This window comes from Eschrichtius robustus, chromosome 1 (assembly GCF_028021215.1).
Source record: "Eschrichtius robustus isolate mEscRob2 chromosome 1, mEscRob2.pri, whole genome shotgun sequence".
In the NCBI taxonomy this organism is placed as follows: domain Eukaryota; kingdom Metazoa; phylum Chordata; class Mammalia; order Artiodactyla; family Eschrichtiidae; genus Eschrichtius; species Eschrichtius robustus.
Window position 1 is genome coordinate 28,599,573 of NC_090824.1, and position 27,362 is coordinate 28,626,934.

A 27,362-nucleotide genomic window follows, 5' to 3' on the forward strand; every position below is an offset into this window, starting at 1 on the left:
GTGACTTAGGGAAGAACCAATGATACCAAATAGCAAAAACTTTCAATATAACATAAGCAAGACTGAGACAATGGGTCGCAATGATGAATACAAGGAAAGGTCCTGGAAGAAACATTAACATGCATGCCCAGAGCCTTCTGATCCTGGATATCCTCAGAAATATTACAGAAAAATTGAGACCATTCAATATAGGATGCAGAGTCATTTGAATGCTGTAACAGCGGACTGTGGTCTACAGGCTATAATGAAAGGAAAAGTGAAAGATACTATAACACCAAAGCCAGAATATACAGGCTTTGGCAAAAGCTTATGCATATGAAACGAGCTCATGAGGAAGTCATCTACCTCCACGACACAAGGCCAATAAAATATCCTAAGATTCTAGAAGCCCAACTGGTTTTCATTCTGTTTTCCGGGTCAGAGCCAAAAAAACAGAGTAAGGGGTGCTTAGAATCAATCTAAAAGCCCCTTTGATTTACATGATGGTTCTCACTCAACAAGCAAGTGGACACATTCTCATATGCCCAGTTGGTTCAGCCTGGTATCTCCGAGACAACTGGCCCTAGCAAAATGAATGATAATTATTTCTAATGATTTTGTCTCTATCTTTTTTGCTCAAGGACTACTTTGTCCCAGGATGTTATTTTCTTTATAAAATAAAAGCAGCATTTTCATCGCAAGTGAGGCAAGAACAGGAGGAGCCGATCTCATTAATTAGGGCATGTGTATCAAGGAAACTAGAGCTCAGAGTCCCAGCTGTGAATGACCAATCTCCCAATTCAGCAGACCCTAATACTCAGGTTCCTTTCAAACCTGGACTCATGCTTAGCTTAAGGTAAGATATTCTAATCAAAGTCTCCAGGAAAGGGAAATTGGAGAATTTTTTCAGATCCTCTGAAATAGATTCCCAATCATTCTCCACATTAATCTCCACAGAAACAAAGTAAGGGCAAGAGATAGTTTTACCTCCTGTGGATTTACGGCAGTTAAGACAGACACCTCATATGACTGCCTCCCTGACTGCATGGTCACCAAATGATGCGTCACATCAGGCACTGAAGACAGAGGACGTGGGGATCCTTCAGCAAGCACCTCTGAAACAGCAGAAAAATGTTTCAATGCAAAGTGAATCCACAGATCTACCTACCTACTTTCATTATCAAATCTCTCATGAAGAACTCTTAAAACTGTTCCCTGAAAAACTGAATCCCACATTCCTGTGTTTCTTCCAAATTAATTCCTGCCTGATAATCACTATCAGTGAATTTGGAAAGTATTACAAAAGGGGGATGGGAAGAAAAGGCAAGAAATCTTGATATAACAGCTGACCATTTTTCAGTATGCCAATTTAGAGTAATATGGCTTTAGCACTATTAACTGGATTAAAATTGCTTATGAATCAGGGAACCAGAGCCAACCCTTAAAGCAGTCACCAGTGATGGAAATAGTGCAATACGTGCTAGTCAAGAGCTTAAACCTGGCTCCAAAGTTCCTTCTCACTGTCTCTTCCTCCCTTGAGACTTTTCTCCTTAGTATCATTTATGAAACAGAAGAGGCTTATTGTGGAAGCACACTCTGGGCCTTGTAGGCTCCATATATAAGTTACACAAACATGGTCTTTATACCCAAAACTGACTGACTGCCATATGAGTAACGAAAACAAAGGATCTCAGACTTATTAAATGTTCATCAGCAGAATCACCACGAAGATCTTCTGGAAATTGCTTACACATAAACCACTTAGCTCTCAAATAAATTAAGAGTATCTTCTAGGGGCTTTCTAGCTTATATTGCTCTTCCAGGATACCACATAACTTAACGTTTGCTTATACACTATCTTCTTCTCACTCAATGTTGTTTCCCATATGTAAGTTTTGACTTCTCAACTAGATTTTAAGGTCCCTGTCTTCTACTTTTCTTTCCCATGGTGCCAGGTACACAATAGGCACTGAATAAATGCATGCTGACCTCACCTGTTAAGTTTTTCAGAGAAGAGGGCCTGGCCTGTGTAACTTGGGTGAAATTTCTATACCAGAGAGGAGCAACTGTTTCCTAGAGAGCCCTTTCTTTTCTCCAGAAGATATGGCTTTTGAAGGTATGGAGAAATTGCTTTAATTCTCCTCTGTAAAACCTGGTTATGTTCTGTTTAAATATTTTAAAAGTTAAGTTCTTCCATAACTGCAATAGGAAAGATAGAAATAGTTGGGCTAGGATGCTAGGATTACGGATAATTTTCTTCTTAAAACTTTTTCTCTTTATTCTTTTGCAACATTATCTTTTCAATGAAAAAACTTTTTAAAATATTCACTTATCTACTCCAGAGACAACACAAATGCTACTCAATCATACCATTTCTACTCACAAGAAATGAACTTAATTAAAACCTCCATTTTGGAGACAACCCCATTCCTTAGTCCCTAGTTGCAGCCCATTTTCCCCAAATAAAGGAGAGTTGAAAGTCTTACCATCATCAACTCCTAGGATAGAATTGGTATTTGGTAGGTTCAAGGACTCTCCACCAAGGCTGGGCTGAGAATTCATAGACACCAGGTTTTTACTGGTTACTGAAGCCTCTTCAAGCAAACTACTGCCCATTAGTGGCTCAGCTGCACAGAGAATAGGATGTGAGAGACATACAGCAGTCAAGGCTGTGCCTGGTCCCCATTTTCCTTCACGAGAAGCTGGCTTTTTTTTTCAGAACTAAAAGTTAACCTGTATCTTGGATGCCACCTCCTCTATTTCACTTACTTTTGGGAAGCAAAAATAAACCTAGAAGGGAAGAGTTTGAGCCTCATGGATAAATACCCTTGCTTGTGATCAGCATCTGGATAACAAACATATAAAATGGGATGGGTGCATCCTTAGAAAGGAGTATTTAGAATAAAATAATTGATTAATGAAAGACATGGAAAGGAATAATAATAAAAACGTATTATCAAATTTAAGCTAGGGTAAAAAGGGGGTCATGACTGATAAGTAAAAAATGCTTAAACTCTTGTCATACAGAAATCTTCATCACAGTGACAATCAAATGATGGTTCATGGATCAGCACTAGTTACCATCAAACTCACTAGAGGAACTTTCAAAACTATAGACTCCGGGATTTTACTTTGTTTTGTTTTGCTGGGGGAGAGGGGTGGACAAGCAATACACAATATATGTTTTAAAAGCTTGCAAACGATTTTACTGTACAGTTACATTTGGAAACCACTAGTCCATCAAATGAGACCAATCTCTCTACCCAAAATAGAATCAGAAAATTTCCACATCAGACAGGCCAGTTGTTTGGCTTTTGGAACCCCCAAAATATAGCCCTCCACTATACCCTCTTCTCCTTACCAGTTTGTTCCTGCTCTTGACTCCCAGCTGCTCCCATCTGCAAGTGATGCTTTCTCATGTGCACATTCCTGCTCCCACTCTGAGAGAAGGTCTTCCCACAGACTTGACACTGATGTGGCTTCTCTCCTGAAACACAGACCAGGTTAAGACAGGGGAGCCAAAAAGACAGGTACATTTCTGACAGCAAGAGAATGGACTCAAGCCCTAGATGGAGAAGCCCAGAGGATGTTAAACTAAACATTAAGAGGCTACTCCTTCTCCCATTTCGCACCTTCCCCCAGCCTCTCCACCTTCAGTACACAGGGGAAGGCTGGAAAGTACACCAGGAGGGCTTAGCACACTCACTGCTCCCAGCCTCCAGTACTCTCTTGACCAACTGTACTGCTGCTTCCACAAAACAACTTCTCTGGTATAAGATCATGGTAGACACACAGAATACTTACTTCCCTTTTCAGATACAGTCTTCCATGGACCTCAAGGACATGCACTAGCCTCAAGGATTCCAACCCTGGGTTCATAATATACCTTTATCCCGTTTCCTGCCACAACTCTCAGTCTTCAACGTTCACACTGGTGGTTCTTCTACACAATGATCTGAACTATCCCTTAGGTCCTCAAGTCTGAAACCCTCAACTTCTATCCCACCTACCCAGACAACCACACTTAGAGCGGGGTCAAAATCTTACGCCAAAGAACAAAAACAAAAACAAAAAAAACCCTTATGCCTACAGGGGACTAGTAGATAGCAAAACTAAGTGAAATGACCAGAAAATTTCCAGAAGAGGCAGAATATATAGAGACAGAAAGCTGGTCAATGACTGCCTGGATCTGGGGGTGGGAGCAGGAACTAACAGCAAAGGGGCACAAAGGAACTTTTGGTGTGATGCAAGTGTTCTAAAACTGGATTGTGGTGGTGATTGTACAATCCTATATATTTTCTAAAAATCACTGATGTGTATACTTACAATGGGTGAACTTTAAGGTATGTGCATTATAGGTCCAAAAGCTGTTAAAAAATAACTATAATGGATTGAAATACAGTGAATATGTAGAAACACATGAATTCAAGATAATACTAATGAGAGAGAGAGAGAAAAAAAGCAGTGAAAGTGACACTACTAGAAGTAACCAGAGTACCAATTTCTTACTCTGAAAACTCACAGTTAAAAGAACTACACATTTATCCTGCCTTTCGTGTACAAATTACCAAATAGCCCTAGTTGATAGAGACCCATTATACAGAAGAATTCCGGCTAACAAATGTGAATGAGTAATAGAATTAGAAAAATAACATTTTACAACCCTGCTGAAATAACGAATTCAGGCGTTATTCAGAGATGAAACCATAAGGCTGCTAGGGAACATTACAATGTGGGGATCAGCGTGTTACCACCTGAACCAACTGATCAATTTTGACAACTAAGCTCTGTATGCCTCTTGATGTGATGCAAAATGAAATACAACCACCTATAACAAAACCTTGCCAAAATCTTTGAACCTTTGAAGCTTTTAGGAAATACAGGGGAACAAGTTAAATGACAGAAAAGGAGGCAAACCAACAAATCCAGAACGTGGGATGAGCTACAGGACCAACTGACTCTGTTGTGCAATAAGTCTATAGCATGAAAAACAAAAAGTACAGATAGGTCTAGATTCAAGAAGACTTACTAGCCAAGTGCAACGAGTGGACCTTGTTGGATCCTGATTTAAACAAAGCCACTTTAAAAGACATTTTTGAGACAATTGGAAAAAAATTAAACATGGAGTGAATCTCAGATAAAACCAAGGAGTTATTGTTAATTTTGATAGATATGATAACAGCATTACTGTTATGTAAAAAAGTATTCTTCTCTACTTTTATGTATGTTTGACAAAATTTTACATAATAAAATAAAGAACAGTAAAATGAAAACACTCTACAAGCCAAGCAAAACACATCTGGAAGTCCACATCTAACCCACAGGCTATCAGTTTGCTATCTCTGCTTAGAATCTGTCATCATATTAAAAAACTGCTCTACCCCTAGGATCTCAGCTTTGAAATTCACATCCCTGACTGATTATACCTCTCCAACTCCCTTGCTCCCACTGAACTGTTTTGCTGTCTTCATGATAAATAACTTCTGGTTCCTTCTCCCCACTCCTCCCATTCTGGCTTCCCTTTGCTTCCCATGGCTAGCCATTTGAACAATTACCAGATTCCATTTTAGAATCTCTCTCCACTTTGAGTTCACTTCTGCCTTGGCAAGTCTCTGCTCTGAATAACTCCATGGACCATATCTGACGTAACTTATAAAGTACCCAGTGTAGTGCCAAATAAATTTGTTGATTCCCTCAGAAAAAGGTCTCAATTAGAAAGCAGTTCAATGGCTCAGCTGAAAATAATAATAATTAGATATTTTCTCCTTGATTATATGGCCCTTTGAATGCAAGCATCAAGGGCCTCGATTTCTGATTTTGTCAGGATAGGGAGGAAACTTTACAGTGAACAGTTTGTTTCTCTTTAGATTTCTTTATACCACTACCCTAACCTTTTACCCTTTTGGCTCTCCATCTTCCCTGAAATCTATGAATGGCACAGGTTCTAGTACCTGAGTGAACCACCAAATGTTTTCGAAGGCTAGAATACTCAGCAAAGGAACGGCCACATCCTTGGGCTTCACAAAGGAAAGGCTTCTCTCCTGGAGACAGAAAATAAGATAAAGACTCAGTCTTCTGATGAACTATTATTCTCTTTTCCCATCAATCTTTTCCTGTTTCCAACGACTTACTCTGATTTCCTGAATTCATGCTATATAATTTCAACCGGACTATCCAGCAGGTGTCACCTCTCAGTGATCTCCTAGTACACAGCCCTGCAGACAGCCCTGCCCTTTTCTTTAGAGTAGCTGCCTCTGAGCATAATACTTCCTTCTCCCTCCTCACGGGCTGAGCCCCAGCTGCACTGCGCTACCTTCTTTGGTGATCCCATCCCTTCTGAGGATATCAGGAAAACAGTGTATACGCTCTCAGGATTTTTACCTTACATCAATTCTCTTTAAGGTTGAGTTTCTAGATCCATTTAAGAGTACAGATTTTTAAAGGTTATAAAATAGGTATTACATAATCCCATCTTATAAAAGCAAACAAATAAAAACAGCTGTTTAGTGAGAGGTACACAGAAAAATCTCACAATGTGTTAACAGTAGTTATATCCTGATAGTGGTATTATGATTTATTTTCTTCTTGTGCTTTTCCGTAATTTTCATTTTCTACAGTATTACTTTGTTATTTTAAAAATCAAAGATGCATGGTGAAAACTGAATGAGGTCTGTAGACTAACTGACAGTACTGTTGACTTTCTGGTTTTGATATTGTACTATGACTACATAAGATGTCACTTCTGAGTGGAAGCTGGGTGAAGCACATACAGAACTCTTTGTACTCTTTGTGACTTCTCATGAGTCTATAGTTGTTTCAAAATAAAAAGTGAAAAAAATCAGAGATGCAGTCCATATCTCCCAAGGGTCACAACCTAGTGAGAGATAAACGTATTCATAAATGACTTTAATTCTGGTATAAAAAAGTGGTATATGCAATTATAAAGGGGAGGAATTCTTACTGTGGTAACTTCTCTTTTTAAAGAAGCTGAATTTAAGCTGCTCTTTAAAGATGACAAGGATGAAAGGAAATTTCAGGCATAAGGACTAGTATGAGCACAGCCTTGAAACTGAGAGCGCCCAAAGCAAGTTCAGAAAACGACAAGTGTGAAATAAGTATATATACTGGTCTTTGCCCCAGTTTCCTGACACACAGCTTCAAAACCCTTGTACACAGGGGTGCTAAGAGAATTTTTTGTTCTAACATTTAATCTTGGATCCTAGCTCCTGATGCAGAGCTCCTGAACCCCTTGTAATTTTTTAAGTGACATGAGCACTAGGATAATCTGTTGTTCTAATATTTGGTCTTTGACAGTGATTCCTGACACAGAGTTCCTAACCCCTTAGAATTTACTGGGTGACAGCAGTGTCTCTTCTAATGAGGTGACTCTTGGTGGGCTCCTGGATGGGGGCAAGTCACCAGAAAGACCAAGCCATGATTAGAAGCTTGAGATTTTCAGCCCTACCCCCATTTTCCAGAGGAGAGAGGGCCTGGAAATGGATTAATCATCAATCATGCCTATGTGATGAAACCTCCATAAAAATTCCAAAAGTACAGGGTTCAGAGAGCCTCTGGGCTGGTGAACATGTCTATGTGCCAAGAGAGTGGCACACCCCAACTCCACAGGGACAGAAGCTCCCGTGCTTGGGACTGTTCCAGACTTCACCCTGTGTATCTCTTTGTCTGGCTGCTCACCCGTATCCTTTATCATATCCTTTATTACATAATAAACTGGTAAACATGTTTCCCTGAGTTCTGTGAGCTGTTCTAGCAAATAATTGAATCTGGGGCGGGGTCATGGGAACTCCAACTGGTAGCCAAGTCAGACAGAGGTTGTGAGTAACCTGGGGACTTGCTACTTGCAATAGACATCTGAAGTAGGTGGCAGTCTTGTGGGGCTGAGCCCTTAACCTGTGGGATCTGACGCTGTTTCCAGATAGTGTCAGAATTCAGTTAAATTATAGACACCCACCTGGTGTCACAGAGACTTGCTTGGTGTGGGAAAACACATTTGGTGTCAGAACTGTTATGAGTGTGACAGTGTGAGACAGTAAAGGAGAAAAACAGAAACTCAGCAAGTAAGGCTGGCATGCTGACAATACAAGAGCTGGGCCCTGAAGGAGGGAGGAGCACAGCTCTAGATGATACTGTTCTTTCAGACTATACCACACAGTTTAATGTTTGTGATTTTCCAGTGGTCTGTAACTTTTTGGAAAGCGTATCTGTATACTCACACTAACCCCAGAATGCCAGGCACTCCAAAAGTCACCAAATGAATGAACAATATATTCATACATATGATAGAATAAACATCAGGAAAACAGAAAATTGCAGTTAATAAATAAGGTTAAATGTTTAACAAGATGAACTCAAGAACCTCAGAAAAAGATTTCAAAAAAGATTCATCAGAATCTAGTGGCAGGAATCTCATCAAGCTGCCTTAAGTTAGATGGCCTTCCTATTTGGAAACTGAGAGGATGGTGATTTTGCTGCGATAAAGAAGAGGAGGAGTCAAGAGGCAATGCTACATAATGGTTGAGCATGAGCCAGTTAGCCCTGAGTTCAAGTCTTGGCACTACCACTTACCAGTATGGGGAAGATATTTAAAACCTATGAGAATCAGTTTTTTTATCTATAAAATTAACATAGTACAACCTCAAAAGATTATTTTGAGGATTAGATGAAATGATACAAGTAAAATATATTTAAGCATAGTGCCTGGCACACAGTAAGTCCTCATAGTAAGCCACTAAAATTGGCAGCTTTAATTACTACTGTTACTACTAATAAAGATCTGAGGTCAATTTTGACATTTGAGATAAAATGAGTTGTCAGCACTTGAAAATAAAATCCTTGCAAGAGCTCTGGAGTCAGATCAGAATTCAAATGCCAGTTCTACCATTTCCTAGCTGCATAATGTTGGGCAAGTTACTTAACCCTCTAACCTTCTGTTTCTCCATCAATAAACTCAGTATCTAAAGCATAAAGGTACCTTGAAGATTAAATGAGATAATGTATATGTGCTTGGTACATATTAAATTGCCTTAATAAATGCTTTTTATTATTATTTTTAAAATTTATTTATTTTTGGCTGCGTTGGGTCTTTGTTGCTGCACGCGGGCTTTCTCTAGTTGCGGTGAGCAGGGGCTACTCTTCATTGTGGTGCGCGGGCTTCTCATTGCGGTGGCTTCTCTTGTTCTGGAGCACGGGCTCTAGGCGTGTAGGCTTCAGTAGTTGTGGCTCACGGGCTCTAGAGCGAAGGCTCAGTAGTTGCGGTGCACGGGCTTAGTTGCTCCGCGGCATGTGGGATCCTCCCGGACCAGGGCTCGAACCCGTGTCCCCTACATTGGCAGGTAGATTCTCAACCACTGCACCACCAGGGAAGTCCTAACTTTTATTATTATATTAATTATTGAGATTCAGATCTGTGAGACATCCAGGAAGAAATGATTAAATTGAAGCCTGAGACTGCAATGAGACAGCACATCGAGTAAAATGGGAGAAACCCAAAATTCTGAAATTGGTCAACAATTAGATTAACAAGGCAGAGCTAGCAAGAGTCAGAATGAAGAGAGAAAATCAGGTCACACTCTGAATAAAAGAAAGCATTTTAAAATATGTTCACTTTTATCAAATGCTACAAAGATGACAAGTGGCACAAGGATGAAGAGGTTACTGAATTTAATAAGGCACAGTGAATTCTACTACTTTCCTTAACTATTCAGCTAGATGTTTTTCCTGTTCTTTTATTCAAACTGCTTTCTTGGAGCAAGAATACTCTTTCAAGAAAGAGCTGAGGGGCTTCCCTGGTGGCACAGTGGTTGAGAATCCGCCCGCCAAGGCAGGGGACACAGGTTCGAGCCCTGTTCTGGGAAGATCCCACATGCTGAGGAGCAACTGAGCCCACGTGCCACAACTACTGAAGCCCACACACCTAGAGCCCATGCTCTGCAACAAGAGAAGCCACCGCAATGAGAAGCCCGTGCACCACAACTAAGAGTAGCCCCCGCACGCCACAACTAAAGCAAGCCCAAGTGCAGCAACAAAGACCCAACACGGCCAAAAATTAAATAATAAATAAATAGAAAGAAAGAAAGAAAGAGCTGAGAACAGAGCTATTCTGCCCTAAAATATATCCAGTGGTAATGTCAATCTAGAGGGAATCATAGGGACATGCGTAGAACAAAGGTGGCTTCAGCTTGGGTTTCACTTTTTAAATGCCATTTATTTGTACCTGCTGTCATTTTAGCAATGCAAGGATAAACAAGGAAGAGAAAGAGAAAGTGGGAAGAATAGTTACACATCCTACGGTAGTAGTCTGGGTTCAGTGATTAAGCTCTGGCAAGAGACTTAGCACAGCTGGGCCAAGTGGCTTGGAAAGTCACCCTTAAGCTTTTATATTAAGAAATCAGGATATCTTTCTTTCGCTCCGTTGATATTAACATGCTGTTTGACTCAGGACAAGTCACTTCTCCAATCTGTTTCTCAGGTCGTGAGGCTCTTAACAAGAAAGTAAACTCAAAGTCGGGGATTAATCTTAGCTTTTGTATTTCCCCTCACCTTACCCCCCATTTAGTGCCTAGAACAGAATCTGTGTGGTTTGTGTAACTCAATAAATGGTAATGACCAAAACTACAACTGTGTTAAGTTCGAAGATATTTGGAAAGGCTCATTTCTGTCCATATATGATCATATCATTGTTATCAGTGACGGTCTTATATCCCTTCCTACTTAAGGCTACCAGAGACAGAACTCAAACTGTCCATTCTCACACAGAGGTGACAATAAATGTCACTGAAAGAACTGAAAAGTGCCATGAGGCATTTGAAAAAAAGAAATTTCATCCTCAGAGTTCTAGCAACAACCCCAACCTTCGTCTCCTAAGGACAGCCAGCAGGCCCCGAGCCAAGCAGTAGACGGCCTGCGGGAATGCTGGGGTGGCACACACCTGTGTGGATGCGCAGGTGGTTCTTCAGGTTTCCAGCTGTAGTGAACTGCTTACCACAGTTAGACTCGGGGCACATAAAGGGCTTCTCCCCATTGTGGGTCCTCATGTGCACCTTCAGCCTCTGCAGTACATAGAAGCTTTTCCCACAACCTGCTGCAGGGCAGATAAAGGAGCGGTCGTTTCTGGGGAAAAAAAAAAAAAATCACATATGCAACAATGCCTGAAAATGCTCTTTGCTAGAGAGGACAAGTCAAAGCTCCTACTGACTCTCAAGGCAGACAGTAAATCCCAAATCTAGATGTATCAGGATCACCTGAAGTTTGTTAAAACTACAGATGCCCTACTTCTTGAAATACTGATTTCACAGGTTTAGAGTGGGGCTTAAGCTTATGTATAATTTTTGAGTTCTCCAAGACATTATGTTTTATGATGAGATTTGAGAACTCTTGCTCTAAGATATTTAGGCGCCAAATGTTTTATTAAATATTTGTGAAGAACAAGGTAAATGAGACAATGCAAATGTTTCTATTAAAGAACAAAAGACATCTTAACCACAAGTCAGCTGGAGCCCCTGCTTTCCTTTAATCTGTCAAGTGGGGGGACTTCTGTCAAGTTCCTTCAGAAGCATCAACTTTCTTAAGCTCCAAGTATGGAATCTCAGGTTTGCTCACCGATGAGTTTTGAGGTGGTACTTAAAGTGAGCTGGCCACACAAACGTCCGGTCACAGCCTTCAACTGTACACTTGAGCTTCTTCTCCATTTGAGGAAGGGGCCCAGAATCTTTCGGTTGCCCATCACCAGAACCAAGGTGGACATTTTCTCCTGTAACAGAGTCACATATTTGTAATCTAGGGAAGGATTCCACTCAGATACTTTGGTTCAAACAATAAAGCCTCTCCTAGTGATCATTAATCACATATCGATCTTCATCTTCCCCAGCTCTCTTTGCATTCATTTAACAGAAGTGAGAGGGCTCTATATCCCCATCCCCTTACTTAATCCACAGAACTACAAAAAGCCACAAGACTAGGCCTCTTTGGCAAATGTAAGAAATATCCAAAATGGTTTCATATCAAAAAGCAGAGTTCAACCTATTTTGCATTACAGATTGGTAAGGAAGCAGGTATGTCAACACCAGGAGTGGGGTCCAACAGAAGATGACTTAAAGCTCTAGGTAATAAAAACTTGTATTTTAAGGAGAAGCAGCCAGTCTGGCTTAGTTGTGAACTTACAGTAGTAATTTCTTTTGTAGATGGCCATTCTTAGATTTCTATCTTCTGAAGTCAATTTGGCTGTTTCTATCGTTCTAGAGAATAAGAATCACCTTCTAATTTCCTGTACCACCCCTCCTTAGTTACAAAATATCTAAGAATGCAAAAACTCAGCTCATTTTCAAATTTCTTACCACATTTTTAAAAGTTAGAGATAATACCTGCTCAAGTTTTTTGTTCAACAGAATAAAAGGAGGGGAGGAGAGGAGCATATGGTGCAGTGACCTCCTTAAATTTAAACGAAATCAGTTAACTGAATCTTTAAATAAATTCCGGATTAGCAGGTGGTGCACCCTTTCTTTCATTTTCTTCAATTCATAGTTGGACATCAATAGAGAAAAACATTCACAACCACTTAATTGTTATAAACATATGGAGTTTATCTTTCCACTACATATACCTTAGGAATAAGATTCATATTTCCAAATTTCCCTCTCAAAAGCCAAGAGTAGGATAATATGTTATACCTATCACACTCCCGGGAACCTGACAGTTGGTCAAAGGCAGTTTCTGTCCCATCTGTTAACCTTACTTTCTTCCTGCCCTACATTCTCCTTGCTGTACTTCACCAAACGCTAATCATAAAACTAATTGCTCCAAGGTCAGAGCGGAACCTAAGATGCCTTTTGCTAGTTAATATTAATTAACTTGTTCTTTTTAAATATTGTCCCACATAGTTTTTTTGTTTGTTTAATTGAAACATGGGTAAATTTTAAACAGCACAGAAGTGTATATACTGTAAGGAAAATTTCCCACTAACTCAAGAGCTCCAGCTAATTAATTTCTAATGAAAGGTCTGTAGAAACCCATGCTAATCCAGAGATTTAAACCAGTGACAGGACTTCCCTGGTGGCGCAGTGGTTAAGAATACGCCTGCCAATGTGGGGGACACGGGTTCGAGCCCTGGTCTGGGAAGATCCCACATGCCACAGAACAACTAAGCCCGTGTGCCACAACTACTGAGCCTGCGCTCTAGGACCCACATGCCGCAACTACTGAGCCCACGTGCTGCAACCACTGAAGCCCGTGCGCCTAGAGCCCATGCTATGCAACAAGAGAAGCCACCGCAATAAGAAGCCCGCGCACCGCAACAAAGAGTAGTAGCCCCCGCTCGCTGCAACTAGAGAAAGCCTGCGCGCAGCAACCAAGACCCAATGCAGCCAAAAAATAAATGAAATTTAAAAAAAAAAAAAAAGTATAAACTGATAACAGTTGGGGCTTCATGCATTCAATTTTGTAGATATCAATACAATGAGAACATTGATATAATCATATAACGGGGGGGAAAAAATCCTTCAGAAAAGAGGGACCTGTCTTGTATTTTGAGTCATTATAAAATTTCTCAAAGTGCTCCCTAAATTACTTTGTTTTTGAAAACAAAGCACTGTTTGCAGAAGACAGATTAGCTTAAAATGACCTCAGCCAATGATAGTTTTGGATATTTAGAGGTCATCTGATGAAATGGTTTCCCCCTCCCTCACCCCCCAAGAAAAGAGAGAGCAAGAGAGACAAAGAAACTCAACACCTTATATGGTACATGTTGAATAACACTGTAAACACGTTAAAGATCCTACAGTTACGTGGGCAAGGTCTTTGCATTTGGGATATAATTTCCAGTGAAAGTAGTACTGTATAGAGCAGGTCAGTAAACTTTTCCTGTAAAGGGGCAAAGAGCAGATATTTTTGGCTTTGAGGGCCATATGGTCTCTGTCACAACTACTCAACTTTGCCACAGGATCAGCCATAGACAATTAGTAATTAAAGGGCATGCCTGTGTTCCAATATAACTTTATTTACAAAACAGGTGGTTATTTGGTCCTTTGCTGACTCCTGATATACAGCATCACACACAAAATTAAAATATTTCTGTATTTCAACTTAGATGGAAGTGATAGTATGTTTGTGGTAATGACACTATGTACCTTATCTCAATAATTTTTTGTATTACCTTAATTGTCACAGGTTAATGAGAAAATACAGAGACAGACCTAAAACAAAAAATATTATGGCATGCTACACAAGCAAAGGTTTTGCAGTGGTTTAGGAGTGGTGTGAATAGAGCGATGTTCCCCAAGCTTTAACATGCATCATAACCACAATGAGGGCTTACTAAAAACTTCCAAGTTTCTGATTCAGTAAGATGAGACCTGATAATTTGCATTTCTAAATTACTGGTGATGCTGATGATCCAGGGACCACACTTTGAAAATTACTGGATAGAAAAAAAGTGGCACAGAGTAAATAGTACAGGCATGCTGAACTCAAAAGAAACCACACTATACCCTATTTGGATATTTAGGTCTTCTGGTGAATCGGTTCCACCCTCCCTGCCCTGCCCTGCCCACCCCCAACCCCCAAAAAAGCAGCACTATGGTAGCTGCTAATTGCTAAATCGCCATGAGCAGCAATTTAGTTTCAGCAAAACATTATCATCTGCCACACTGACTTAAAATTAATTTTATTTTTATTGGTTTTGTAGTTTTATTTCTATTAATTGATAAAACTGTTTTACTTTCATAATGGTGTAAAAGCTCTAAGTATAAGGACCATCACAATAAAAACAATTCAAGATAACACCAAGATGTGCAAAAAATTTTTTTCCTTTAAAAGGGGTTCAGTATTATTTAAAGCTGACAATTGAGAGTGCTAGTTTAGTTGATTCTGCACATGAATCTGGCATGGCTGAGTTATTTTTTAGAAAATAAGAAAAACAATTTACACATTTCTAGCCTTCTGCTCTTACCAATAAAGTAATTTGGATTATATGCAACTCAAAATATAGCCATTGTATTACCAAAATCTCTGCACAGAATACCAGAAAGGAAAACACCACACGGGTCTCACCATTGCTGCTGGTTTTCGCATTCTTTGCCAGTTGTGCACGAGTAGCAGCAATCAAACTGTCATGGGCCAACTCCTGAACCCGGAGGAACCATGGAATGCTACTGTCTGTGCTCTCACTGGAGAGGAAATCATTCCCTGAATCCTCTGCCTCATCTTGTACAAATACTAAGTGTTCAGCTGAAGAGCCCAGACCTGGAAGAAACAAGAGGATATATGAAAGTTAGCCATCAAGTAATCCTTTGATTGGCCCTGGCTCAGAAACTCTGTGTCCTGATCAGCTATTCCAGACTTTCACCTCTCCCCTCAAGCTTCTGTTCTCATACAAGATTAGGTTATCACCTTTCCACTCCCAGCTGACAGGCTGCTCTTTATCTTACCTACTCCTGTTTCAGAGGCAAAACGGTCTTTCCCAGCAACCAGGCTAACCCTCACCTCTAGGATCCCAATCCTATCTTTTAGTTTTCTCCTCTCTCCCAACTTCAACCCATTCCTCCTTAGTGGCCACCTTACAGATTCCCTTTCAGCCTTTCAATCTGTCCAAGCTCAAGTCTCTCCCATCTTTTTTTTTAAAGAATAGAAAAATCCCAAGTATGTCTCTAAATATCACCTTCTCACCTGTTCCTTCAAAGTCATGTTTCTTGAAGTTTCTTAACTTCTAACTTGTGTATCTACTTTCTCACCTGCTGTCCATTCCCTATCTCTTTAACCCTAAGCTCCACCTCTACTACCTCAATAACAATTGCTCTTGCTAAGTTTGCCGGACATACACTTCCCAGTCCTCATCTCACTGGCCCAGTATGTGGTATTTGGCATGATTCTGTACCTTTTCTTCTTTAAAACGTTTCCTTCCTTGGCTCCCCGCACATCATTCTCATTCTGTTTTCTTGAGATCCCTCTCTCTAGAAGCTGCTTCCCATTCTTCTGTTACCCTCTTAAAATTTTTTTTCAGGGTCCCAGATTTGCCTTCTTTTCTCTTTATGCTCCAGACTACTCCTGAATCAAATAATCCATGCTCATTGTTTCATACACTTCCTGAATGCTGATAAGCACTAAAACTACTTATTTCACACCAGACCTCTCTAGAACTCTGGATTCCTGTTTCTAACTCTCTAAAGGACACCTCCTCCTAAATGTCCCTGTGAAATCTCAATATCAACAGGAACTAATCATTCTCCCGCAGCCCTGTTCTTCCTGTGTGCACTATCTTGGTGAATGACAACACTTTAAATTTCCCAAACAAAAAATTTTTGAGTCATCTTAGAGTCTGCCTTCTCCCTCTACATATCCAATTGATCACCAAACGACACCAATTCTCCAAAATAATAAAATAATAGTTTCTTTCCACTTTAAGTATGACTAAGTTAACTATTCCCTGCTCCCCAGTTTTTTTTCTTAAGCATGAGCAGAAGTCAGAAAAGGGTAAAGAATACCTGCTCTTGTTAGGTTAAGAAGAATAAAAGAAGTGCTATCACTTGGCTGTAGATCTTGCAACAAGCTAGGAGACTCTGGAGTGGACAAAAACTCCGGAGACTTCTGTACAGTCTGAGCCCTCGTCTCTTCTCCGTCTGGACCCACATTCACCTGAAGGCTTCTCAACACAGCCGAGGAAGGAACCTCCTTGGAGGAGTTAGTATGATTTGGAGTATCATCTAGTAAAGGGAAAATACCACAGCTTTATGTAGCACCTATCACCAAGGAGTTCACCATTTTGATATATGGTACCTAACACCCTTGTAACATCCCTTAGTGGTATCTAACACCCTTACAGGAGCAGACAGCATTTTCATTTTATAAATACTAAATCTGCCTCAGAAAAGAAGAGAGAGTGAAAGGCAGCTGAAGGGTGTCAACCAAAATGTGAGGGGCAGACTCCTCTGATGGTCGGTGGTAACTAATAACAAACCATCCACATTTGGACATTATAGACTTTTGTCCTTTTGAGGCCCCAAATCAGTATATTTCCCTTGAAAAATACAGTTACACAATGAATACGAACTCAAGAACAGGATCTAAATTTTAAACTATTTTTCTTGGGAAAAGATACCTCTCTCTAATTTTTATAACATGTATGTGACAGTTCTGGTGAGTCATTAGGGGAAAAATCACAGCCTGGGATATAACTGAAATTGTATAGAATCATGAGTGTGTTTCATTATGGTTCTGGGTTTACACCAGATGTAAAGAAATAATTCAGAAGACTTGCTTCTAGAACTTTATTCTAAGGGAGGGGATGAATTTCCAAAGGTTTTAGTTGCAATATAATGAAGAATTGCACTACAGTGCTAAAGCATCCGATGCTTTCAGGGGTTTCATTCATCTTTATAGAAGGCAGGTTACATTATTTTCTTCTTTCAAGGAGATAACAGGTAAGATTATAGAAATAAAGTGGAAGCCTAGGGACAGCACTGCCATTCCAAAGCCTAATGAAGTTGTACAACAAAGTGAATGAATTTAACGCCACACAACTGGTTAAATGGTAAATTTAACTGGTTAAAACGGTAAATTTTATATACACTTTACCACAAAAAAACTGTTCTTAAAGTTCATAGCAGCACTGTTTGTCATAATACAACACTGGAAAATAACTACATATTCATCAGCAGTGGCATGGAAAAAGAGGTTGTGGTACACTCATATAACAGAATACCACACAGCAATGAAACCAAACAAACCAGAGCTACACACAAGGATGAATCTCACAAACATAAAAGGTACAACAAGATACACTCATATGATTCCACTCATTTAAAGTCCAAAATCAGCTAAAATTAGACTTGGGTGATTAAACTTGGAAAACAAAGAACGAATTTTCAAAAAATTGAGGGCAGTGGTGACCTATGGAAGAAAAGAGGTTGCTTTTATCATGGAGGAACCCATGGAGGGCCTGGAAGCTGGCAACGTTCTACTTCTTGATTGGGTGGTGCTATCTCTTTTATAATAATTCTTCAAAAGGTATATCCATATAGTTTTGTGCTTTTCTGTGTCTATCACATATCCCAACTAAAAAGAAAATATGTAGGTCATGCATGGAATGATTCACACATATTTGGGAGGAAGGGGAATGAGGTTAGGGAGGTATGTACAGATACATTTGTGTTTGTAATACTACGTTTCATGAGCTGGGAAGTGAGTACATGGGTTTTCATTTACTATTATCTATAACCGGTTGTCTAAAATATTTTAAATCAAAATTAAAACTAAAAGAAGGTAATGTAGAAAAGAAGATGGATGCTTTTGTTCCTGTTTTCATTTCCTTTATTATTGTCAAAATATTTATTCAATAAATTAAAATTGGGGGAGAAAATTCAGGGAAAAAAAGCCTAATGAAGATCAAATTTTATTAACACATGGAAATTTTCACATATTGAAAATCCATGGATTTGGAAACACTCCCAACACACCAGTAGAAAAATGGGACTTGAGAGATGGAAGATGCGGGAAAGACAGGAGCTAGATAGAGAAACCTTAAATCAACACTGGTTGGTTGAATATATCTGCCCTTAAGTCACTTCAAAAATCAAAAAAGAACACCACTAGAGGATAGTAACCAGAAGACTTTATAACAAATAAGTTGTCACCAACAGGTGACCATCCCCTGATTTAACATTAATATTCCAAATTTTAAATATTTCAATTTCTAGAAAATAAAGAATCCACTGCATCCAAAAATAATGTTTTCCTTCCTAATAGTCAAGTGATAGGATCTCCTTCTTCTCATCCAAAGCTAATCTCACTACCCATGCTCAGCATTCTACTTCCTTCTACCTCTCCTGGAGCCTCCTCACCAATTATCTACTCTTTGTGTTTGCAGCTTCTCTAATGGGCTCTTTCCTCTCAGTATAAAACCACCCTCTAATATTTCAGATCTTAAAAAAGAACTCTTGAATGTACTTTATGTCCTTCTCTTTTTCCTTCCCATAGCAAGACAGCCTTTAGAAAGTATAGTTACTTCCTCAACTTGCACTGATACCTCAACCCACTGCAGCCTGGCTTTCCACTCCCTCTCCAAGGAACAGGTCCTGCCTAGGTCAACAATGACCTCATTGACCCTATCTCATTGGGACAGTCCCTGCCTCACTGGGCCTCTTAGAAGCATTTGTCACACTTGACTATTCCCTTGGGTTCCATGCCTGCACTCTATGCCAGTATTCCCCCTATTGCTCTAGCCTTTCTTTCTTCCCTCCTTCACAGGCTCTCCTGCCTCACCCCATACCTTGAATAGGGAGTTCCATGCAGTTCTGCCTTGGCCTCCTTTTCTTCTCATTCTCACTCTATGGGTGTTCATATCCATTCCTATGACTTAAACTACCAATGCAGGGAATTCCCAGGCGGTCCAGTGGTTGGGACTCCACACTCTCACTGCCAAGGGCCCGGGTTCAATCCCTGGTTGGGGAACTAAGATCCCACAAGCTACGCGGTATGGCCAAAAAAAAAAATTTTTTTTAAATAAATAAATAAACAATGCACCTATGACTCCCATGGTTGCTTTTTCTCCACAGTCCTAATTTTTACAGTTTCTACCAGTCAGTTATAAAGTCAGTTATCACATTCCACCAGTACCACAGAGAAGGCTAAGCTCTTAAGACTTGTTTATCTTATCTCTGGTGATCTTAATTTTTACCTGGTAACATTAGCCGACTGCATTCTGAGGCCTCAGTCACTGGAAGGAGGGACAAGCAAGTAATGTCTTTAGCTTCTGATTCTACTAGCCCCTGTCCCAGTGGGATGGACGTATTCTGAACAAACTGTACCAGCAGCTGAAGGGGAAAGGGGGGATGTGGAGACAACAAATAATACAGGTTATTATGAATGGATCTAAACCTCTGAATTTACCAAAAGGCAATGATGTAATTAAGTCTTGATTGCTCACTAGTCTCAACCTTATTCATAGAAAAACTAGATTAACTACAAAATAATATTTTAAATTATTTTTATCAAGTGTTCTAGATAAAAATTGAATCGTATAATTAACTTCTATCACCTTCCACAAAACAGAGAAATGATAAAAATAATTATATTTTTAAATGGTGGCTATTACAAATTCAACTGCATTGTACTGATTATATTTTATAAAGCACTCTTCTGTGTATTGGCTCTTTTAATCCTCACTGTAACTTAGTAAGATTAAACATGTATTTTAAAGACAACGAATCAAGTTGAAGACACTAAATGACTAGTCCAAGGTCACATCACTAGTTAGGAGCAATGTCAGTCTTCATACTTAGGTAACATGATTCCAAATTCAGTGATCTTTCCACTAAGCAACACAAATGTTCTAAAATTAAAATGAGAAAAATGAATAAAAATTTTAAATGTTTAAATCCCCTAATCACATTTAAAAAGAAAACACTTTTAGATATACACAAAATTAATAAAAAATCGTTTGTGGTAGTAAATATTACATATATGTCATAGACATAAATTTTGTCATTATGTAATTATGTAAATGGATAATAATTTACACTTATTTAAATAACAAGTATAAAAAGTCATAAAAGGTAAGAATTGAATTTTTAAATTTTTGAGAAAGTACTTAGTAACAGAAAAATAATAAACTAGTAGTTACAACCAAAACCATATGGCCCACAAAACCTAAAATATTTATTACCTGGTACTATTACAGAAGAAGTTTGCTGACTCCTGAACTAAGAACAAACTCTGGAATACAGCCCACCAAAAGAAAAGGAAACCAGTTGCCTGGGCTCACCTCTGGTTTGGATTCTAACTCATCTGATAACATTGATTCAGCTTCCAAATCCTGTAGCTGTTCAGGGGACAGGTTAAAATTTTAATTCAGAGTCAATGACACCTTCCTGTTATGCTCATACTCCTCTAGGAAGTGCTATGCTTTTCCTGTAAGATGCTGTGCTGGGTGGGTAATTAATTTAGCCTAAAAAAGGGAAAAAGAAAGAGAGACAGAATTCAGAGCAGTAGGAAAATGTAGCTAAAAAAACAAAGCCACTCCTTTACATATCCAAAAATCACAACAAGCAAGCAAATAAAGAATTCAGCCCAAAACACTTGTTTTAAAATAGAACAAGCCCAACAGATATCAAAACCCATAAAAAGATGTACTTTAATGTAGAATTTCTAGCAATCTATTCTAAGAACATAGAGAACAGACTTGTGGTTGCCAAGGGGGAAGGGGGTGGGGGAGAAATGGATTGGGAGTTTGGGATTAGCAGATGCAAACTATTATATATAGAATGGATAAACAAGGTCCTACTGTATAGCACAGGGAACTATATTCAATATCCTGTAATAAAGTACAATGGAAAAGAATATGAAAAAGTATACACATACATATATATGTAATGATATAACTGAATCATTTTGCTGTACAGCAGAAACACAACACTGTAAATCAACTATACTTCAATAAATTTAAAAATAAATAAATAAAATAAAAAATAAGAAAAGGTCTTAAGTATGGAAAAAGCTATATGCCCAAAGAATTTCACCTTATCATCTGTGATAATAAATAACTGTAAGCAACATATAAATATACATATATATTCAATTAGATAATGGTTGATTATAGTAGGACATTGTATGACTCAAAAATACAGTTATGAAAACAATGCAACAACAAAAATGCTAATGACATTAAATTACAAAAACAAAACACAAAATTATACACTTGCTGTTATTAAAACTAGTTAAGATAAGCACAGGAAAAAGTAAAAGGAAATTCACACAGCCATAATAGTCACTGTACTGGGTGGGTGGTAGGCTGGTGTGACGTTTTTCTTTTCTTAATTTCCCAATTTTTTATAAAAGGTAATTACACAGTCAAAATTTGAACAGTGTTTCCCCAAAGTAGTATTCTCGGGACACTCATGAAGCTGTTTCCCCCCCTTACTTTAAATTCTTACTTTCTTGATGACTATCCTTAGTGTTGTGTTTGGATTCCTTTTTCTTTTTTGTGTGTATTTATCTATTATAGATTTTTGGTTTGCGGTTACCATGAAATTTTGGTATAGTAGTCTATATATACACAATTGTTTTAAGTTGCTGATCTCAATTTCAAATGCATTTTAAATATCCTGCATTTTCACTCTCCTCCTCTCATGATTACTGGTTTTGATATATTTTACATCTAATTGTTTTGCATATCCCTCAACTGCTCTTGTGGATAGAGACGATTTTATTACTTTTGCCTTTTTTTTCTTTTTTTTTTCAAACTTTCGCCTTTCAACCTCCCTACTAGTTTGTGTGTGGATGATTTCCTACCTTGACTGTATGTTTGCCTTTACCAGTGAGCTTTCCCATTTTGTAATTTTCTTGTTTCTAGTTGTGGCATTTTCTTTTCCACCTAGAGAAGTTTCTTTAGCATTTGTTGTAAAGCTGGTTTGGTGGTGCTGAATCCTTTTAGCTTTTGCTTGTCTGTAAAGGTTTTGATTTCTCCATCAAATCTGAATGAGAGCCTTGCGGGGTAGAGGATTCGTGGTTGTAGGTTTTTCCCTTTTGTCACTTAAAATGTACTGTGGCACTCTCTTCTGGCCTACAGAGTTTCTGCTGAAAAATCAGCTGATAACCTTATGGGAGTTCCCTTGTATGTTATTTGTTGCTTTGCCCTTGTTGCTTTTAGTATTTTCTCTTTATCTTTAATCTTTGTCAATTTGATTACTATGTGTCTCAGCACATTTTCCCTTGGGTTAATCCTGTATGGGACTCTCTGCACTTCCTGGACTTGGGTAACTGTTTCCTTTCCCACGTTAGGGAAGTTTTCAGCTATTATCTCTTCAAATATTTTCTCAGGCCCTTTCTCTTTTCTCCTTCTGGGACCCTTATAATGCAAATGTTAGTGTGTTTGATGTCCCAGAGGTCTCTTAAACTGTCCTTTCTTTTCATTCTTTTTTCTTCATTCTGTTCCGTGGCAGTGCTTTCCACCATTCTTTCTTCCAGCTCACCAATCTGTTCTGCCTCATTTATTCTGCTACTGATTCCTTCCAGTGTATTTTTCATTTTAGTTATTGTATTCTTCAACTCTGTTTGGTCACTCTTTATATTTTCTAACTCTTTGTTAAAAACTTCTTGTAACTTCTCACTCTGTGCATCCATTCTTTTCCTGAGTTCTTGGTTCATCTTTATGATGATTACTCTGAACTCTTTCTTGGGTAGACTGCCTATCTCCACTTCACTTAGTTGTTGTTTGGGGGTTTTATCTTGTTCCTTTGTCTGGAACATATTTCTCTGCCATCTCATTTTGTCTAAATTTCTATTTGTATTTTTATGTATGTGGTAGGTTAGTTACATTTCTCAACCTTGGAGAAGTGGCCCTCTGTAGGGGATGTCCAGGTGTCCCAGCAGTATACTCCCCTCTCATCACCCAAGGGCCAGGGACCATCTGGTCACAGGGTAGGTTCTGACTTGTGTTTGCAGACTCAGTTCCACAGGCTGCAGGACTGTAGTTTTCTTGCTTCTTGTGTCTGCCCCCTGGTGGGTGAGGCTGGGTATTGGCCCTCTGGTGGGCAAGGCCGAGTCAAGGGGCATGTCTAGAGGCGGCTGTGGGATCAGGAAGTCTTTAGGCAGCCTGTCTGCTGATGGGTGGGGTTGTGTTCTTGCCCTGTTGGCTGTTTGGCCTGAGGCATCCCAGCACTACAGGCTGTTGGGTGGGGCCAGGTCTTGGTGATAATGACCCAAGCAAGATATCAGCCTCCAGCAAGAGTTCACACTGATGAATACTCCCCGATATCTCTGCCACCAGTGTCAATGTCCTCAAGGGGAGCCACAGCCGCCCCCACCCCCACCCCCGTCCTCCGCAGGAGACCCTCCAAGACCAGCAGGTAGGTCTGGCCCAGGCTCCTATGAAGTCACTGCTTTTGCCCTGGGTCCCATTGCGTGCAAGACCTTGTATGCACCCTCCAAGAGTGGAGCTCCTGTAATTAAGCCCCACTGGCCCTCAAAGCCAAATGCTCTGAGGGCTCCTCCTCCAGATGTCAGACCCCCCAGGCTGGGGAGCCCGATATGGGGCTCAGAACGCTCACTCCCATGGGAGAACTTCTGCAATATAACTATTCTCCAGTTTGTGGGTTACCCAGCTGGGGAGTATGGGATTTGATTATATCGCCAGTGTGCCCCTCCTACCGTCTCGCTGTGGTTTCTTCTTTATGTCTTTGAATATAGATTATCTTTTTGGTAGGTTCCAGTCTTTTTCATCGATGGTTGTTCAGCAGTTAGCTGTGATTTTGCTGTGCTCATGAGAGGAGGTGAGCTCAAGGTCTTTCTACTCTGCCATCTTGTCCTCCCATCCTCTAAATTCTTAATTTCTTAAAGTTTAACTTTTCTTTCAGGATTTTGGCAAATGAGTCCACTTTATTTCGCACAATTTTTGCTTAAATTGGAAGCACTATTATATACAAAGTAAGCATACAGTGTAAAATATACCCAGGATGGGAGTTTTCAATACGTACTGAGGTAGAGTGGAAAGTTAGAATAAGAAAGACTTACTCTACAAAAAGGGCATTTAGAAGTACGTGAATAAATGTTTATTCTCCTGTTGGTTAAACCTCTCCCCACTGCTAGCTTCCAGAAATCCTCACTTTCATCATAAAAAAAATGTATTAAGATGTAAATGAAAAGGCTCATTTTAAGTTTACCACATAAAGCTGTCATAAATACCTGACTTTTCCTTTCACATACGTTTTTCTTATTCAAGCACTATAACTGCTCAATGTAGTTTACCCATCCCTCTTTTCAGAGAGGAAGGAACCAAGGCTTAGTACAGTTACTTGCTCAAGTTATTAAGCTGCAGAGCCAGCATTCCCACCCACAGAGCAGGCTGGCATGAATAGTAATTACATCTCTCTAGGTCTGATCTTGAATCATCAGGATTCAAGAATTAAGAATTCCTTTTCCCCAATTCCAGCTCATTTCAAGAAGCCAAGAAATTACCAAATGTTTGTTTAGGTTAACCTTAGGGTTCCTCCAACTTTAAGATTCCAGGACTGTAAAATCTCTAAGAAACTAGACAACTATTTACTGTCCTGTATATTTGTTTTCTTAGAAACTAATGGCACTGGCTCCATGTCTGATATCCTTACCTAATGAAAATTTTTAAAAATTAAGTATATGAACATGTGTACCAAACAAGGGAAAAAATCAGATATACTATATTTTAGACATTTTTGCAAATCTGTAATAACAATTTAGAGAAGGGAGCTGCCACCTCTCTTACAGTTTAATAGATACCTCTAGATCACCGTTTCTAAGGCTCATGGTTATATGTGATGTTTCATTTTAGTCATTTCAATGATAATTTTTAAAAAATTAACACATGCATTTTCTGGAACAAATCAGTAACCATATTATAACTGAGTTCTACCACACAATTTTGGTACACAGTTTGTGGTTTGTATGTTTGCTGTATAAACAAGAGAGAGATGAGTAGGATGCAGCAGAATAGGCAGGATGACCTCAAAAGAATCTGTGTTGGAGCACTCGGTACCATATCGAGTGTATTGGGTGGATCTCATCTTTAACACAGCAACTTGCTATGTACATTAGCTGGAAGTGTGATGGCAAATATGCAATTAAAAATTTCTATTCCCAATTCAAGTTACCCACTTAACAGACTTCAAAAACTACAATTCAAATATTTTTTTACATTAACAGCTTCACTGAGACGTAACTAACACACCATACGGTTCACTCACTTCAAAAGTACAACTAAAAAAAATAAAAAATAAAAAATAAAAAATAAAAAAAGTACAACTAAATTTTTTTAGTATATTCAGTTATGCGACCATAACCACAATCAATTTTACAACAATTTCATCACCCCAAAACAGAAACCTATTAGTAATCACTCCCCATTTCCTCCCAAACCTTCCCCTGACCAAGCCTAGGCAACCACTAATCTATTTTTTGTCTCTATGGATTTCCCTATTCTGGACCTTTCATATAAATGGAATTATATATGTAATCTTTTGTGCTTGGCTGCTTTCACGTAGCATACTGTTTCCAATGTTCATGCTTGTTATAGCATGTACCAGTACTTTATTTCTTTTTATTGTCAAATAATATTCTATTGCATGGATATACATTTTATTTGTCCATTTATCAGTTGACGGTCATTTGGGTTGTTTCCACAATTTGGCTATCATGAATAATGCTGCTATAACATTCATGTAAAAAATTTTTTTAATTAATTAATTTATTTATTTTTGGCTGTGTTGGGTCTTCGTTGCTGTGTGCGGGCTTTCTCTAGTTGCGGCGAGTGGGGGCTACTCTTTCGTTGTGGTGCGCAGGCTTCTCATTGCAGTGGCTTCTCTTGTTGTGGAGCACAGGCTCTAGGCACGCGGGCTTCAGTAGTTGTGGCATGCAGGCTCAGTAGTTGTGGCTCACAGGCTCTAGAGCGTAGGCTCAGTAGTTGTGGCACATGGGCTTAGATGCTCCGCAGCATGTGGGATCTTCCCGGACCAGGGCTCGAACCCATGTCCCCTGCACTGGCAGGCGGATTCTTAACCACTGCGCCACCAGGGAAGTCCCATGTACAAATTTTTGTGTGGACATATGTTTTCACTCTTTATGGTATACATCTAGGAGTGGAAATGATAGGTGATACAGTAACTGTGTTTAACCCCTTGAGGAATTACCAGGCTATTTTCCAAAGTGGCTGCACCATTTTACGATCTCACCAGTAGTGCATGAGGGATCCAATTTCTCCCTATCCTCTCCTTTTAAAATACACCTTTTTTTATTACAGCCATCCTATTGAGTGTGAAGTGGTAACTCATTGTAGTTTTGAGTTGCATTACCTGATGGCTAATGATGTTGAGCATCTTTTCATGTGCTTATATGCCATTTGTACATCTTTATTGGAGAAATGCTTATTCAGATCGTTGGCCCATTTTTAAATTGAGATGTCTTTTTATTATTGAGTTGTAAGAATTCTTTATATATTCTAGATACGAGTCCCTTACCAGATATAAGATTTGCCCAAACTTTCTCCCTTTCTGTGTTACCTTTTTATTTGCAACACAAATCTTATCTTCTTCTGAATAAGGTAACTCTAACTCTACAAAGTTATCACTGAAATTGGCATTCAAGGACTTCTGGCCAGTTTTGGTTGAATATGAGATCTGATTCTCGTAAACTGCTTCACCATGCCTTCACATCACAAATAGTACCTTGTATGATATTCTCTACATTGCTATTACTAAAGTTAAAATATAGAAACGGATTATATATATTAGTGAATCCAAACTAAATCTTTCCACTATTCAGATCAACATTATTTCATTTCAGTAAAACGACATCTGTACAACATAATATGAATGTTAATTTGAATTTTCTTGGGTTTTGGTATGGTTTAC

General features: G+C 39.1%; 1 protein-coding gene across 3 annotated transcripts in view; it reads right to left on the reverse strand.

Annotated features, from left to right (window-relative positions):
- Positions 1–27,362, reverse strand: part of ZNF410 (zinc finger protein 410) — a 39,085-nt gene that overhangs the window by 4,495 nt on the left and 7,228 nt on the right. The window contains exons 2-11 of one of the 3 annotated variants that reach the window (XM_068542778.1): positions 20,750–20,932; positions 19,664–19,799; positions 16,473–16,691; positions 15,043–15,234; positions 11,599–11,749; positions 10,982–11,109; positions 5,931–6,020; positions 3,341–3,466; positions 2,466–2,606; positions 967–1,094 (exon numbers count right to left, since the gene is read on the reverse strand). In XM_068542778.1, the coding sequence (XP_068398879.1) occupies positions 967–1,094; positions 2,466–2,606; positions 3,341–3,466; positions 5,931–6,020; positions 10,982–11,109; positions 11,599–11,749; positions 15,043–15,234; positions 16,473–16,691; positions 19,664–19,799; positions 20,750–20,782 (1,344 nt within the window). In that variant the 5' untranslated portion in view covers positions 20,783–20,932. Of the gene's footprint in view, positions 1–966; positions 1,095–2,465; positions 2,607–3,340; positions 3,467–5,930; positions 6,021–10,927; positions 11,110–11,598; positions 11,750–15,042; positions 15,235–16,472; positions 16,692–19,663; positions 19,800–20,749; positions 20,933–27,362 lie in introns of all 3 variants that reach the window. The other 2 variants (XM_068542770.1, XM_068542788.1) reach the window with 2 other exon arrangements.